Source organism: Heteronotia binoei, chromosome 11, assembly GCF_032191835.1.
Source record: "Heteronotia binoei isolate CCM8104 ecotype False Entrance Well chromosome 11, APGP_CSIRO_Hbin_v1, whole genome shotgun sequence".
In the NCBI taxonomy this organism is placed as follows: Eukaryota; Metazoa; Chordata; class Lepidosauria; order Squamata; family Gekkonidae; genus Heteronotia; species Heteronotia binoei.
The window spans coordinates 54,867,689-54,885,401 of record NC_083233.1 but is presented as its reverse complement, the minus strand read 5'-3'; the positions used below and the strand labels follow the sequence as shown (position 1 = coordinate 54,885,401).

Genomic DNA, 17,713 nt, shown 5'->3' with positions numbered 1-17,713 from the left:
CAAGTCTGTAACAGCTCTCACATTTTTAACAGTTTTTCTTTAAATGTCAAACATAGGTGGACTAGTTTGCAAGCAATCATTTGGTGGGAAAAGGCACACAGCTCTTTGCATTTGCAATTCAGTTCCTGTGTTCCTTGCCAGGACCATATGGGATAACCAAGCAAATTTATCTAGTCACTGGAAAGGAGTCTCTTGTGACTTTTCTGGGAGGTGTTCACTTAGATAATTATGGTGCTCCACCTGCCACTTCACAAGTAAACTGGAGGAAGTGGTGGTGTGTGGAGGTAGATCACAGCCTTGCTTAGCATCTAAAGGATGGTGTTCCCAAGGAAGATGATTTAACAGTGCTCTTTTCCTGGAACTCCTCTGCCTGGCTTGCCTTTGTCAGAAGCAAACAAATGGACTACTCATCAGACTAAATCAGACAGTGCTGATTCAGCCCCTTTAACTGTGGATCAAGTTCAGAGTGCAGCACCAAAACCCTGCAGCTCCAAGCTCTACAAAAACAGATCTGTGCACTGCACTTCATTAGCTAATTTAACAACTGAAAGGATTTATTAAAGTCCAGATACTTGCTATCAAACAGCCAAGAAGCCACGAGACATTAAAGCAACCCTCATTCCAAAATCTGGTCTCTAGTTAGGCCAAGTCTCTTCTCCCCTACAAGACAACAGCTTTAGCTGCTTTTGCTGTCAAGCTCCTGTTCCTGGATCTCCCCACTCCCACCGTCTAAGGAGTCCTACTCCCTTTACTGCAAACTATTAGCCAACAGCCCCTCCTCCCTTGGCCTCTCCTGCTCTCAAGGTATCCCACAGCCTCATGGGCCCAGCTTCAGAACACTGCTGTGAAATGAGGTGATAAGTAACAGCATGGTTGTACTTACAGGCCACAAATCACAATTTGGAAACCAGTCAATGAATTAATTTGGACCTGAATTAATCTCAGGCTGGTGAGAGAAATTCTAGAATCAATTTCAATTAAAATCAATTTTGTAAACTCAAGAAGTTAGCACAAGTAGTGTGTAACTTATTTATAACTGGATGCCTCTATAACACCAGTAAGATGGTATGCATTTTGTTATTTTCTGTATTCTTCTACATGTATATATTGTAGGGCTGAGCCAAAATGGGGTAGGGAGCAGAGTATAGAGGGGTATATTTGCTCATTGGCTAGAACTGCCTTAGGAAGAAGCCCATGTTTTTAAAAAGTGGCACAAAAACAGCAAATGGGAGGCGGGGAGGAATGGTTGCAAGTAGACAGGGATGTGCAGGAAAAGAGGTTTGGGGAGAAACTTTGTTCCCAAATTCTCACAGGCAAAAAACTAGTGCAGTCCTGAAAAAGTTGTCATGTTAGTTCATATTTTGGGTGTACACAGTGTCTACATCATACCTGGTCGACACAAATCACCATGCTGTTCTTTTTCACTAGCATACACCTCCATACACCACGCATGGTAAGCAAATGAAAACAGATCTTCTATTTTTGATGGAGGGCGGATTGCATTATTCAGCCGTTTAAGCCACTCTTGACACTGCTCAAAGGTAGAAAACTGACACCTATTAAAAAACAGAGAAAAATGTATTAGTTTTCACCAGCTGAGAACCAAACCATAGGATTCACACCAAATCAGAGCAGAAAGCACACTAGCATTCATGAACTTATTTAATAACAAACCAGATGCAACAAATGCAGCAATGCAAATATAATGCTATCATTCACAGAACACCATAAGCATTACTATGTATGAAGGTTTGGAAAAGTAGGATATTAATTTTTAACGTATTCATTCATTTCCTATTTTTTCTAAATAAGCTTTCATTCCTTTCTCATGGTTATCAAGTCAAGCAAAGAAGTGTTATAATTCCTTACATTAAGAGATGTATCTAACAGAGAAATGGATTGATTATGTCATCCATATGGGGATAATAATTTTTGAGCTATTGGATTATAGCTCATCAAAGTCCAAGGCACAAAACTTTGAAATAAGCTACAAAGGATTGGCTCTTGGATCAAACCAGCTTTTCCACTAGTGAAAAAGAGAGGAAGGGATCCCCTCTGACCATGAAAAAATTACACTGGGGATCATGGAGTTGCATGGGCAAAAGCTACATAGAACAGAAGCTATAATACGTAGTAGAGGAGAATTTAATGAGACTTAGCAGGAAAGCTGGTTGGGCCTAAACCTGGATAGCCCAGGCAAGCCCTCCCCGCCCCCCCCACAAAAAAAGAATAGAAAACAAGAAAGCTGGTTGGATCCAACCCACAATCCTTAATTAAATGGTTCCAAGAGCTGTACTCTCAAAGGTATGAAGATGAGACTAGTTCAAATTTAGTATCTTCTGATTTAAATGAAAATTTTACAAAATCCATATACAATTTGTACCTAACACATAAAAGGTTGATTCACAGGGTCTACTTGTGTTTCTTGGAGATGTTCCTCCAGTACAGCAGATTCCATACATATGTTTTGGACCTTTCTGGCTATCAATCGTTCTGGCAACAAATTCTGTTTATTATTATTTATGAGTTTACATGGTACAATTTGCCACAAAAACCTATAGGCCATATTTTATCTAAAAGAATGAGTCTTAGCCACAGACAGGAAGTACTAATTACTTCATTAACAAAGCATGACAACATATTGCTTCCTGATGGAAATCAGTAGCATCGCCAACAAGTGGCTGGATTTTGACAATTTTGAAAATAGCATTAACGTCTACACAGAAGTCTTAAGAACGTTAATATAAAATCAGATAAATTCATCAAAAATGGTCAGCGTAGCAGTGTAAAATGATAAACTTAGAGATGAGATTAGGCTTCACACAAGTTCTTTAATCTTCTGTGATATCAATGAAATACATCTGTAGTTTTGTAAATTAAAAATAAAATTAAGAAACAAGAAGCAAATCATACCTACAGCCAATACTTCCACTATGTTGTGGAGTCTTGTGAGCAAAAATTCTGCTTCGTGAGCTACTGCATAGTTTGCTCTGGGGCCATTTTTCCTGAGCTAAGACAAAAATGTGTGAGCCAGAGGATAAAAAAACTGAGCTAGCTCACACTAACTCAGCTTAGAGGGAACACTGCCTACAGCTCTGTCAAATACTGACCAGCTTCAATGTTCAATGACAAAGAAAAAAGGACTTGGAAAATACTGTTGAGAACCCTGTTATTCCCTTCCCCTTTGCTCACAGGTGTCATTTAATCTAACTGGTGTGGCAAGATGTGTGATTTTGTTTCAGCTTCTGTGACATGAAATGGAGCACCATGGCATTGAAGTCTGAGTTTGGACTGATCCTTCCTTTGTTTTCCTAACAGATTATCTTTGCCTGGCCTGTCAGCCTCCTTCAATACCACCAACCATGACATTGTTCCTGGATAGGATAGTTGAGTTGGGAGATGAGAGCCCCAAGCTCTGGTGTTTTCACTCTTACCCAACTAGTTGTTTTTAGCTTGTGGTACTGGGGTACCACTGCTCAACTGCACAGCACAATATGGAATCCCACAAGAATGCCATCCCTTAAGTTTCTTAACATCTGCATGTTTGGAGAAGTTGTCCAGGAATTTGGTACAAGGTAGATGATACCCAGCTCTATTTTTCCCTTTGAGTTCTCTTCCAACTTGATTTGTTTGATTCAAATTGGATGGGGGAGCGGTTTGGGGGGAGGGTGCATGTGCATGCACCTGGAATTCATGGTGACCTGTGACTGACCACCTACTGGTGGCCTGAAGGATATTCAGAGAGGTGGCTAAATAAAATGGTCGTTTTCGCACTCACCTTCCGCCGGCGCGACCCCCCTCTTCACCGCGCAGGATCTGCGTGGATTTCGCACTAAACGCTGCGGAGCAGCCAGAAAAGCCGGAAGCTCCCGGCGCAAAAGCCTCTCAAACTGAAACCGCCAAAAAGCAGTTTGGCGTTTGCGCGGCTTTTGCGATGGGAGCTTCCGGCTTTTCTGGCTGCTCCGCAGCGTTTAGTGCGAAATCCGCGCAGATCCTGCGCGGTGAAGAGGGGGGTTGCGCCGGCGGAAGGTGAGTGCGAAAACGACCAATCTTTCCCTGCCTCCAGTATTTTAAGGAGGTTTCCCATCCAAGTATTTGCCAGAGTTGACCCTGCTTAGCTTCCAAGATTTGACAAAATTAAGCTTGCCTAGGCTATCAAAGTCAGGGTGGATGGTGGAAGTCTTGAACAGATGCTTGAATAAACAAATGAAAGGGTCAGTGCCAATAAATTACAGCTTAATCCAGGTAACCCTGAAGCGCTGATCAATGGAAAAGCCCTCCAAAGAATCAGGAGTCAACCAGTTTTTCAAGGTATGGTTATAGCTGGCTTATCCACTGGAGCTGATAAAAGACTTTATGTCTTACGGAAGAGCCCCCACCTATAGACCAGGGTCTAGCAGTACCCTCAGAATATATAACAAGACTTGGCCATGATAATCTATGTTTTGATCATATCTAGTTTAATTACTTCAATACACTCTACATGTAACTATCTCTGAAGACCATCCTGAAACTTCATTTAAGACCGGGGTGTCAAACATATGGCCCGGGGGACAGAACCAGCCCATCCAGGGCTCTTATCTAGCCCACAAGCAACTGGTGTGAGGGAGGGAGGGCAGGAGGTGCACACAGTGGTGTGTGTAGTCAAAACTGTCAAGAAATAGAAAGGAAACTGCTAGGGGACAGGACTATGAGGCTAAGGTAAAACAGTGTAGCGGGAATGGCAGTGAAGGTGGAGAAAGGGATGAAGGGATAGGGCTGGCAGGAAAGAGAGGAGGTGCATGCATCGGGAGGCAACTAGGCTGTCTTGTGCATACTATTGTGAGGGGGGAAATGTCCCGTCCTTCAAAGTAAGTGGAGGAATGAAAGGAAAAAAGGACATGGCTGGGGATCTGGGAGGCAAAATGACTGTGGGGGAGGGTGATTTCCCTTCTCCCCGTACCTGTTCTTAGCCCATGAAGGAAAAGGGGTTACGTGAGGACAAAAAGCACCCCTTGGATGTCTTGGAAACAGCCTCTCCAGTGGACCTTCCCCTTAGCTCTGCCATTTCTGTGAGAAAAGCAGAAGGGGATCTGGGAGAGCCAGGTTCAGTCCCTACCCCCTTCTGTGCCAGGGCCCTGCCATCTGGGTCACCTAGGGCCAGTTACTCAGCCTGTGCCACCTCACAGAATTTTGGGGGCAGTGGAGGGGGAAGTGCAGTATGCCTCCTCAAGATCCTCCAAGGTAGGACAGGGGGAGAGAGGAAACAAAGAGTAAGAGTAGCTGTGCTCGGCTACTGAGGCTATGGGGGGGTGTTGCTGAAAAATGACCCTATTTACTTGCAAGGAAGATGACTCATCTCCTAAAAGTGATACACACACACACAAAAGTAACTGATTTGTATAGAAATGTAAATGCCTTCCCTTTATGGTATACCTTGAAAATAATCTAGTTTTGCATATGATTAAATACATTTATTAAGGCTTTTGTGGATTCCCCAGTAAATCAATTCCTTTCACTCCTAGGAATCAATTCATTTTGCTTATATTCTGAGTAAACAATAATATCCCCAGTACCTGGCATTACATTTTATGGCAACCATGGCACAGCCTGACAAAGTAACATTTATGTCAGATCCAGCCCTCATAACAATGAATTAGACACCTCTGATTTAAGATATACCTGAAACACTGGCTCCATTCATGCTATCCTTCTTCCCCGTTAAGATCCTCATTTCAAGCTCTACTCTCTGTGTCCTGCCAGAAGATGGGAAGTTATGGACTGCTGGAAAGGACTTTTTATTGCTGATTTTATTAGCTTTAGCTTTTACTGTTTTATTGTTCTTACATTACAAGCCACCTCAAGCAGCTTTTTTGGGGAGAGGTGGCATACAACAACTGATAAATTGACAAATTCTCATGGGTTACCACAATAGCATTACACAGCACTGTGGGAAACAAAGCTGAGGACTGAGGGCAAAGGTGGATGGTGGTGATGAAAGGAGCTGCACTGTAACAATAGAAATACATTGAAAGAGCGCCAGGAACGGGAGACGCTTTTTGCAATTCATGAAAATGAACACAGAAGACTTTTCAGTTCAGTCCTAATAGGACCACCAGGATAGGACAGACTCTGGGAATTCCATTATTCTGTGACAACTGGACACCTTCAATTCTGATTAAATGTAAGCTGGACTGGATTGTAAGATGTTCTACTGGATAAGTACAGATAACAAAACATTTCCCTATTAAAAAATGGCCATTGATTGCAGTATTGTCTAACTTCAAAGCAATTTATACGTACCTGATAACTTTACAGTCCTTACAAGTCAAGTGAAGCTGAAATATGTCACGGCATTCAACATTTTCTATAAGCTGTAATGGAACCTGTGATTTAAAAAAAGATTAAGTACCCTTACTCAAAAAGGCTCTGAAATGGTAGTTTCTTGTCATTTATTATTAGGATTTATTAGATCATTCAAAATCTGAAATGAGCTATTGCTCTTAAGTGAATAAACTCTCAAACTCTGTCCCAAATGAACAGACACCATGTACTAAATCATGAAGAAGGCTACATTCTTGGAAACATCAGTGAAGTTACAAGAGGTCATATTAATTTAACCCTCCCCCCACCCCTACTTTGATCCTAAGTTATTGCTGCTCTCCACTTCCCACAGATGCATACTGTGTTGAAAACAATCACTCCTAAGGCTGGGAGGAGGTAGAGAATTCTCTACTGCATGGGTGAGACAAAAATCCCCAGCCTTGATATTGGCATCACTAGAGGACTATTACTGAATAGTAGCCCAATAAACAGCATTTTTACCAACAAGACTGAATGGCAGCTTTACAAAGTGAAATGCCACATCTACAGATATTGTGGAATGAGTCAAAGCCTATAATCCTTAAACTATGATTGACCCAGAATATGCTGTCAAGCACCTTGTGGTGAGTGCAATATATTCTCCCAAGTAATATACAAGCTTGCCCATCATAATGATGTGCATCTTGCAAGCATTTATAAGTTCTGTACTTCTGTCTCTTCAAAACTCAATCTTCTGGTGGAGGAGACTGTGCACTCCTATCAACAGAAGAGCAGCCAGTAAGATCAAGCAACAATGAAGGCATTGTCTCCAGAATTCATGGCGCACACATTTCTCCACACAAGTGCAGAGCGGACAGTCACAGAAGCTAAACTGCAATGAACAGAGAAGGTCAACCTCCTCTCACCCCTTGAGTTGAATGAAAGCAGGATGGCAGCAACTCTGCAACAGGAGCTACAGGGACAACAACCTGTTAGATTAACAGGAATCAAACCAGTGGAGACAAGAAAGCACTAATACGGCCTTGAGCTGACTGAGCCTCCTTTCAAGACAAGGGCTTCCCCTCATGTAATTTTCTGTTTTTGGAACCAAGCTGACTGAAAGAGAACCCTATGTGGGCTTGGTCCTCAATATCTCTCTGGCAAAAAGGACATGCAGTTTCCTTAACACTCTGCCATTTGATTAAGAAAAAGGGTTGCTGAGAAAGTATCAGCTGTCTTTTCCAAAGGGAAGCCTTGCCACATTACTGATCCAAAACTCTACGAAGGCACAAACATATAGGTACATGTGATCTGGTAAACATTATATACTTGCAGAAAGTTTTTGCCAAAGTCCCTTGTTAAACGCTCATAAGAAAACACGATTATGCACGTTTCACTGTAGTTCAGCTCCCCTTCATCAAAACTTCCCAAGATCTAACTTGTGCATCTAATTTAAAAGCCTCCTCTACCTTATTTGTTCAAGCAGATGTTTCTTAGCACCCTCTCATCTTTTCCCCTGGCCGGTCCTTTGCCTCCATGTGTTTCATTTTTTTTCTTTCCTTCTCAACAAACTTCCTTTATCAAATATAGCCTTCTGCATCATATGCTACAAAATGTGGCACATATACTTCCCAGGTAAAACTTAAATATCATGCTCCATTTTGTCTTCTTGCCATGCATACTGCTTCACTTTGCCATGCAAATTCCACATGCCCTTCCACTTTCTCATTTGACCATTTGACAGTCTAAACCTCTTTTCCCCGACCAATTTCCATGCTCGAGTATATCACAAATCAAGTCACACCATGCAATCAGTTCACTCTCCAAACAGTAATTTGTCTAATCTGAGAGACGTATACCAGTTCTGAGTATGAAGCAACCATTTTGCCTTTTTGGTGATCATGCAAAGCTGCCCAAGTCTCATTTTCCTAAGGGTGACTGCCAGTACTTAAACTAGCTTAACAGATGCTGGGGGATGGGTGGGGAGTGGGGGGGAGAACAATATTTCTTAATTTATTGTGGTTTGTAGATAAGAACTACTTCAAGGGATATTAGATGACTGTAAATAAGCAAGGGGATACAAATCAAAGACATTAATTGAACGGGGGGGAGGATGTCATTAAAACTGTCATCTCTGATTCCTTAAATCCTATTGTGCCATATTTGATAATCCACTTCAAGAGGTCTCAGTTCGTCTCTATGGCATTCAAAACCACATAAACATATTCATTTCTCTGTATTTTCCAGATGCCACAATGTAAATGACTTTTTTAACTGAAGCCAACCAAGAGACCAGTCTAAGCATTCAAGTTTCGATCTGGACAGAACTTGTCACTGTTGGATATACAAATGATCCCATGGATGCATGTGTCAACATTTTTGAAAGTCAGCTTACTGCTTGGCTTATTAAGCCTTCTGTCTTTTCTACAAGGAACATCGACTTCCTATTGCTTGGTCATCCATGAATGTATCCACTCAAATGCCTCATGCATGATAGCTCCAGGCCTACTGCAAGGTGAGAACTGATCAGCACAAGTTTATTCTGTTCCAAGCAAAGGTGCAGCAGGGGGAAAAAAGTGTTGCACAACATTACTATTTACTTACTGAGGTCTCATAAGCAGCAAATTTACAGACATTCTATTGAATTGTAAACAAAGAACAAAATTAGGATAAAACCAGAAGGCAGACTTTGGACAATTTCAACCAAATTTCACTTCCTCTACCTCTGACATGCCACACGTGAGTAACTAGGGTCCTGGCTGCCACTGCCCTACCCACAATTTCCACAATAAGTGGCTTCGGGAGCATTATTTTGTGGGGATAAGTAACAAACAAAATCTTTAGAATTTCATACCCAACTTTACGTGCTAAGTGGCAGTAACTTTCCAAGGAGCTCATTCAAATTTCTTATTGTATACAATTTCTTATTGTATACAATTCTGGAGGCCTCACTTCAAAAAGAAAGTGGATAGAATGGAGCAAGCACAGAGAATCACAAGGATGATCAGGAGACCAACCCCTATGAGGAAAGGTTGAGAGGACTTAGGAATGTTCAGATCGGAGAAGAGGAAGTTGCAGGGGGACATGATTATTTTCTTTAAGCATCTGAAGAGCTGTCACTTAGAGGAGGGCATGGAGCTGTTCTTTCTGGCAGCAGAATATAGGATTTTGCAATAATGGGTTTAAATTAAGAGCAGGAAAGTACTGGTTGGATATTAGGAAACTCCTGTTCAACCTTCAATCATTGAATCAACTACCTAGGGAGGGGTGGTGAGCTCTCCCTCATTGGCAGTCTTTAAACAGCAGCTGGACAAACACTTGTTGGGGATGCTCTAGGCTGATCCTTGCATTGAGCAGGGAATTGAACTAGATGGCCTGTATGGCCCCTTCCATTTCTGTGATTCTATGAATGCTCACAGACCCTGCAGTTATAAAATTTAATTAGGATAATCGCATTAGTAAACAATACGCTGTATTTACTTTGTTCGGTTGACATAAAGCCACAAAACTTGCTCTTCAGAACGCTGAAGACTACAGCTAAATTATCAGTGACATCTGAAGCACTTGTTCACCCAGACAGCTCTCAGGGGTCTTCACATTCTCTCAAACATGCATGAATGCAAACAAAACTGATGAACTAGGATCAGACTACAAGACCAAATCTTACTATGGAATGACAAGCTGAATTCTAGTCTACCTCATTTCATCAACATAACTTCCACATGACTCACAGCTAGTGAGGAGATATGAAGCAAAAGAAACACTACTTGAGGTATCAGGTGTGGTTTGCAGCTGCAAACAAGAGAATTGTTGTAACTTGCAACCAGAAGGATTATAACATGGAAACCAAAATATATGATTTTTAAAAAATTATGCAAAGCATTTCCTGTCCTACTCAACATTTTTAAAAGACTGCAACTGATCACTAAAACTCAGACTGTCTGGCCACATTAGCACAAACAGCAAAAAGGGATGAGAGAATCTCTTTTAAGCAATGGAACAGCCTAAAAATCCTGAATGAGAGCAGGTGAATTGTAACATTGTACAGAGCAGAACAGCTGTCTCTGCAGGAGTAGGACATCAACTACAAATGCCACATGAGCTATTTACAAAGCATTCTTTCCAAGCACTTTCCAATACATGGTAGGGGCTTCATGGGCTTCCTAACTTCAACCAAAGAAGCGCCCACTAACTGAATCTAGCAGAAAGCTGAATAAAGAATAGTATGATTCACTGTATGTAGCAGCCTCTACATGAAGAATAGTGTGACAGCCCACTTCAGTCTCTTTCAGTTTCCAAGAAGCCTCACTTTTCCTCCAATTTGGAACACATGCATCACAGTCCAAAGAAGGCTTGTTACAGAAAACAAACCCTTCTCTCAGCAAGTGGACTACATACTCAGTAGAAGACTGGCCACTATTATTTTGTTGTCTGTTGATATTATTCCCAGAGGTTGCAAAGGCATCGATATGGAACTACCACTCTCTGGCTGCACATTATAAAGCTGCAGCTCCTGTTCCTGCAACAAGCTCACTTGACAGAATCACCAGCAAAATCACCTTTAGGAGGTTCTCATCCTAAAATGTAAAAGCAAAAACTAACACTTACATTCACAACTGATTCCTTAAATTTGATGTGAAGCCTGTAGTTGGAAAGTGCAATAATGGCATCTTCTGCTCGTCCCACGTATTCTGTGCTTTCACCGTGGAGTTCAAGAAAAGGGACCTGCAGATCAAAAGGAAAAGGGAGAAAAATAAAAGATTCATCAGCTCAGTGGGTGCTAACACCGCCCCCCCCTTAAGTAGAAATATGAGACATGCCATAATAGATGTGTAGCACTTCCAATTACAGAAAGCACTGCTAGACCAAAGCTTGAGACACAGAAAAACTAAGGAAAGAGGGGACATTTTGGTAGAAGTTATTCCTACTTGATGTTCCCACAGCAAAAATAACCTTGCTAAAAATGACATTGATTTAGCAGGCAGTAAATTCAGAATAATTGTACAGGATTCTCTCTATAGAACGGCATTCTCTCTATAGAACCATTTTTGACACTTTGGGACTCACAGGACAGCAGATTTTGTAAAATAATTACCCTAAATAATTTTGATTCTTAGAGCATACACTATACTTGTCTGGAACTAAAATTTTTAGAGGTGAAGCTCAGCCTAATTTCAAAGTTTCTAGAAATTTTGGAACGGTGGGAGAAGACATAAATTTTTGAAACCATTTGGGGAAAAAAGCAAAATATTTTTCTGCATTGTATTCAGCTGCAAGAAGATTTTACTTGCTTGCAGAGCATTTTTTGAGCAGGAATGCAGTTCTGGCTAGCTTGGTGTCAGGGTGTGTGACATAATATGCAAATGAGTCCCTGTTGGGGGGTTTTTACCCAAAAAAAGCCCTGTGTGAAACAATGGTGATTTCAGGGCGTAAGGCCTAATATGAAAATGATTCCTGCTGGGCTTTTTCTACCAAAAAAGCCCTGCTTACTTGGGTCCATCTTCTAGCTCCTGACACACACAAAGAAATCCAAAATATTCAAATACGTTGTCCTGCTGAAGAGTGAACCTTTCTAAGATACACGAAAGACAGAGATGAATATAAGTGATTAATGTTATTTCGTATTGATATTTCACAGGAAAATGCTGAATAATTAAACGCTCCATTTCCTAGACCCTTCAACTCAATTAAAAATTAAATTTGTAACCATAAACATAAGTGCTGCAACAAATTTCGAAGTATGGTTCCATTACACAGATTAAATCAAACTCATTTAACATCTGCTGTCTGGTCTTGGCCAGAAGTAACACTACTAGGTCTGCACATGCTATAAGAGCAAAAGGTAGCTAGGCGATTACCTGGAGATTCTCATCCTCTCGGATCAGCTGCTTCCTGGGGAAGATCTGATTAGCTTGGATGCATTCAAGGCTGTGCTGAGTCTCTTCATCCTGAGAAACAGATCATTAAGTTGATTTCTTTAGTAATATATTCAGACATATTTCCAAGTTAGTAAGAAATACAAAAAAAAATGTTTCAAGACACTGACTGGAGACTTGAGTTTTACAAGCTACTCCTGAAAATGTGAGGTCCCCCTAAATTCACAACCATTATCTATTCTGGCTGGAAACATGAGGAGCTTCTTACATGATGCCCATGCAAATGTATGGATCCAAGCAAACAGAGCTACTGATCTCTCTTCCCCAGTCTGTCTCCCTCTCAAATTCAATGTCTGTCAATAAGGACATTCAGGCACTGACACAAGGACAGGAACTGAGCAACATCTTCCTCCAGGCCTGAAATTGGCAGGCAGGGGGAGGATATCCAACTCCATCTTTCAGTGGCAATCAAGTCCCCCCTCCCTCAGCATTTGCAAACTCACAGCAGATAACCTGTACACTCACACACAAGGGATACTGATTCATGGAAGCTCAAAGCTGTTTAAAAACTATTGTAACTAAATGCAAATGTATAGAAACATTCACGCTATTTTACATATCTTTCATTTTTAACCATGAAGGAAGCAGTTTTCATTTACATCACTTTTAACCATGAAGACAGCAGCTTTCATTTACGTCATACAGTTGTTAGAAGCCAGATTATATATTCACATGAAGTCAAATAATAAGTTTTCAACCTGTAGTTCAAAACTACTCCATTTTAGAAAAGTCACAATGTGAAATTTGTCAGTGGTCTCTTGCAACAAATCTCATTAAATGTCTTATACAATTCTGTGCAAATTAACTTATATTTTAACTAAAAATAAAGTTTCCATTTCAGTTGTAGCATATCATCAGAACATAAAAGGAATAACTTCCTCCAAATTACAGGTTCTTCAACTTTGGCAGCTCACCTCCCCAGAAAGTATGCATGTAACTGCTAAACTGATATCATTTACAAATCCTGACAACCTTGCAAAAAACAATGGAAATTCCACATTAAATAACTCTAACTTGGATCATTATCAATTACAAACAGACAAGAGAAAGTCTTTCCCTAGACTCACACATTGTGATTAGAAAGGAGGGTAAAAGACTAAGTAAGAAAGAGTCAAGGGCATCAAGAGCTGCAAGGCCAGGAGACTGGGAATATATGAGAAAAGAACAGTGCTGTAAAACCTCAGAAGCCATGCAAATTACCACATAAACTGCCGATCTTTCCTAGGATTAAGATGAACAAGAGGGATGAATTCCAAACTACTTGACAAATCACACTTCAGCACATTACAGTAGGGTTAAAGTGCAGGGCTAGGTTCTGGGAGGTCTAAATTCAATCCATACTTTGCCACTGAAGCCTGCTGGACGGTTAAGGGCCAGTCGCATACTTGGCCCAAACTACTTCAGAGGGTGTTGCAAGGATAAAATGGAAGAGAGGAGAATGAAGTAAGCTGCTTTGGGTTCCCATCAGAGAGGAAGATGAGATTCAAACCAAGTAAATAAAACGGTTAAATTATGGCACAGACAAACACAGCAGACGGTGACAAAAAGGATACAGTTTATTTACTACACCATTCTGGTACAGTTTATATACTACAAAGTACACCACTTTGGTGTAGTGGTTAAGTGTGTGGATGGACTCTTATCCAAGAGAACCGGGCTTGATTCCCTACTCCTCCACATGCAACTGCTGGAATGGCCTTGGGTCAGCCATAGCTCTCGCAGAGCTGTCCTTGAAAGAGCAGCTTCTGTGAGAGCTCTCTCAGCCCCACCCACCTCACAGGGTGCCTGTTGTGGGGGAGGAAGGTAATGGAGATTGTGAGCCGCTCTGAGACTCTGAGATTCAGAGTTGGGGGAGGGATACAAATCCAAAGTCGTCGTCTTCTTTATCCAAAATCCTGAAGCAACTGGATAGGTGTCCTGCTCCACCTACATCCCCTTCCTTCAACAGAAACACAGGAAAAAAGGCTTGATGATGTACAGAGCTCACTGACTCTGACTCACTCTGAAAATGGGGATTAAGAGATTACACTGATTTGGTCTAGCTGCTATAGTGTTTCTTAGGAAGAGTCTACCTGCCTTTTTATCTAAAACATTCAAGATAAAGGGGGAAACAGGGAAAAAAACAAAACTGGTAGGAATGAGGAAGAACAGGCTCTCCCACAAAACCATTTCAGCGCATCAAATAGTGAGCAGAACCTATAAAATCAGACTTTTGTTTTCCACATATCTCAAGCAATCCCAGAAAAAAAAGCCCTGGTCTCTAAGACTCAAGGATGACTACTTCAAATAGAATGCCCCACTTCAATGGTGGAGAAAAAATACATTTATACTGTACTGTAGAAGAGCTGTGGATTTAACTTGAATCCCTTACGCAGGGGACCACTGCAACTGGCATCTACATATTTATATTATGTACTTAAGTACATCAAACAGAAAGGACAGTTGTGGTATCTCCCAAAGGAAACATAGTCTCGGTTTAATACAGCTGGACAAAATCTGCCATATGTATCCAAGGGCTGCCACTCCCCACTTTCTCATGCTTCAACCTGTTTTGTGCTGATCAGTACTGAAAAAAAAATTACATGCTTACCATGACAGAGCCAGGTTTAGAGGCAAGGTCCTCGTCACCCTTATTTGCAATACTTTGTAGCACTGTATATAAAGCCAAGTTCTGGAAGGAAAAAAAACCCAGAAGATGGGGGAAACATGACAAAAAATTCACCAACTGTTAGCAAATATGTAGTTTACATTCATTTAGGCTGCAATCAGATGTCACAAACAAACTTTACTTTGTGATCAGAACAAGTCAACATCCTTGGGCACACACGGTCCCCTCACTTCTCCAATCATGTCCAATGCTGAAATTACATGAAGTATTCTATAAACTATAATTTGAATCATAAACCGCCTGAATCTTGCAGTTTAACAACCCGCAGGTTGTTTTTTCTTACAAACCAAGTCTGTAAACCAAGATTTAATTGAGATTTAGAATCCAAGTTTATTTGTGACATCTGAATGTTCCTTGCAATTTTAAAGACTAAACAGAAATGGAAGAGTAAATTTTAAAGAGTAAACAGAACAGAACAAAACATACACAAATACAAACCAAGTGAAGTAAAACTTACAAAATGAAGTTGCAAGCTCTCTGTCACCAATTTAGCTGCAGGCTCTCCTTAGAATTACCAATTTTAATATAATTAAGATTCAGGCTTATGTTTCTCAGTCAGCTGTCCATGCCACAGAGTAAACAGCTTTTAAAATTTGGGTGGGTGGGTTTAAATTTAGCCTCATATGGTAGGGGGAGTTTCTCAGGGGTAAATGGTTGAAATCCCATTGGTGTACACATCTTAGGCATTCCTAAAGCAGGTATTATTCAGGTAACTGGAGCAGTATTACAACAAAATGTTTCAGAAAGACATTTTGGTAAAGGGATAGGGGGCTATGGGCTATACTACTATACAATACCACTCCCCGTTGGTATAAGTATGATTCTCTTGTGTAGTTTCTGCATTGTTTAATTGGTTAATGCTTATGCTTTCTTTCAAGCTCCATTTTCAGATTTCTGCAGTCTAAATTTATCATTTTGTTTACTGGATGTCCCATCCAGTTGATTATATTAGACCTCCACTGTGTAATCTGCCATAAGAGTCGGTAAGCAAGGTTGACTATAAATAATATAAATATAATAAAATTAGTCTATTTTTGTTATTATTAGTGGTACTCTAATAAAATAATCTCCACATAAAACTGTGAAATGTGTTGAACATAATACTAAAACCGTATTGTGCCCTTACTTTAATCTCCTTATGAACAAATATTTCTGTTCAAACTCTTTGTAGTTACTGGAAAACTTCTGACATTTATATTGCACATATAATTGAGATAGGTTACATTTTTTAGTTTTTAAAATTCTGAATATGAGATATTTTGTGTGCCTGTTGAGGGAGAATGCATGCTAGTCATTAAAAAAGTCAAACAAATATTCTAAATCAAATCACATAATTCACAGCATCAGAAAGCTTTCCTGAAAACCCATATCACTGGATGAGAAGATGGTGAAAATCTACCTGCTCTTTAAACAGACTGATAGGTTCCACATAATTTAAGAGACTAACCTCTCTCTTTTTTTGCTTGGCATCTATCAACTTACCAGCTAGTAACACTCTTCCTTCAAATAAAGGTCAAAAGTTGTTCAGATGTTCTTTCACATTACAAGCTGGGGGGGAAAGAAGTTATACTATAATCAAACTGTAGTGGTAGTTACCTGACCGAGCTACTTTGAAAACCTAATTAATTGATCCAGATGATATATAAATTCTTAAATAAAAATAAAGTTACATAGTTTATAAAGGCGTTTAAGCAGTCAAATTAAGCTATACAAGCTCCTTCAGTTCATTCATCAAGTTAAAAAAACAACAACCCTGTAAAGCAATGAAAGAGTTTTGAATCTTCTACAAGTATGATCTGGGCTTTAAATTATTTTTCAGACACTGAAATACAAGTGAAATCATTTTCTACACACATATGTTATTAAGAGTTTTGGAAGTCCAAGCAGCCAGAATCTTAGTAAAGCCTGGACTATGAAGACTAAAGTGCTAGTCAACTGTTTGTTCAAAATCTAGAGAAACCCAAGCGTTTCTAATCTATACAGCTTCAGACAAATTCTTGAAAACATGCTTTGAAAAAAATAAAAAATAAAAACACAGATAAGTGATCAGGGAGAGTAGTGCTTTGCTTTACATTCAATTGGTTCAACTGTCAAGCATTCCTGTGATCTCTCTAATCTTCCTCTCAAACATCTCCAAAGGTTTCAACTCTTTTTTCCCATAAAAGAGGAAAAAATGAAACATGAAAGAAACAACTCACAAGGACTGCAAAACTGCTCCTGTAAATCTATGCATCCTAGTTTATTCTTAGAGCAAAAAACCTCTAATGCACTTCCTACCTAAACTTTCTGTATTCAGAATCAGGACTGAAAATACTCCGCGGCTTAAGAGGAAAATACAATACAAAACAATGTTTTAGTTTAAGACTAGTCATCTAATTAGTTGCAGTACTGGAAAGCAATTCCAATGCCACTTCCTGTATTTATTCAGTAGAATACAGCATGCACATATGAATATCTTCCAAATGCATATGAACATCTTTCAAATGAAAAGCAAGCAGCTGAGCACAGGTAACCAGGAATATATCTATCCTCCTTTTCTACCAAATAGCCAAGATCTCACAGCAGATAGAAGGAGCATGGAGAGTAGAGCACCTGCTGTTTTTACCATCCCAAATAAGCAATGAAACATTTTGCTGATCATCGCCAGGCCATAGGCTAATAGCTAGAAGACACTGTGATATGACAGGGAAAATTAGTAAAGCTAACAAGATATGACTGGATTTTGAAAGCATTAACTCTGTTAAAGAAAAATGCTACTTTATTAATTGAAATTATATCCAAGTAGGCAGCCGTCTTGGTCTGAAGTAGTAGAACAAAACAGGAGTCA

At 40.1% G+C, this 17,713-nt stretch overlaps 1 protein-coding gene across 11 annotated transcripts in view; it reads right to left on the bottom strand.

The window, feature by feature from the left end:
• The window catches only part of MTMR3 (myotubularin related protein 3), a 79,201-nt gene that overhangs the window by 34,586 nt on the left and 26,902 nt on the right, over positions 1-17,713 (bottom strand). For 7 of the 11 annotated variants that reach the window (XM_060250244.1, XM_060250251.1, XM_060250254.1 and 4 more), the window contains exons 2-8: positions 16,369-16,434; positions 14,809-14,889; positions 12,141-12,230; positions 10,891-11,007; positions 8,887-8,919; positions 6,283-6,365; positions 1,390-1,556 (exon numbers count right to left, since the gene is read on the bottom strand). In XM_060250244.1, coding sequence (XP_060106227.1) covers positions 1,390-1,556; positions 6,283-6,365; positions 8,887-8,919; positions 10,891-11,007; positions 12,141-12,230; positions 14,809-14,811 — 493 coding nt within the window. In that variant the 5' untranslated portion in view covers positions 14,812-14,889; positions 16,369-16,434. The remainder of the gene's footprint in view (positions 1-1,389; positions 1,557-6,282; positions 6,366-8,886; positions 8,920-10,890; positions 11,008-12,140; positions 12,231-14,808; positions 14,890-16,368; positions 16,435-17,713) is intronic. The other 4 variants (XM_060250253.1, XM_060250255.1, XM_060250247.1 and 1 more) reach the window with 1 other exon arrangement.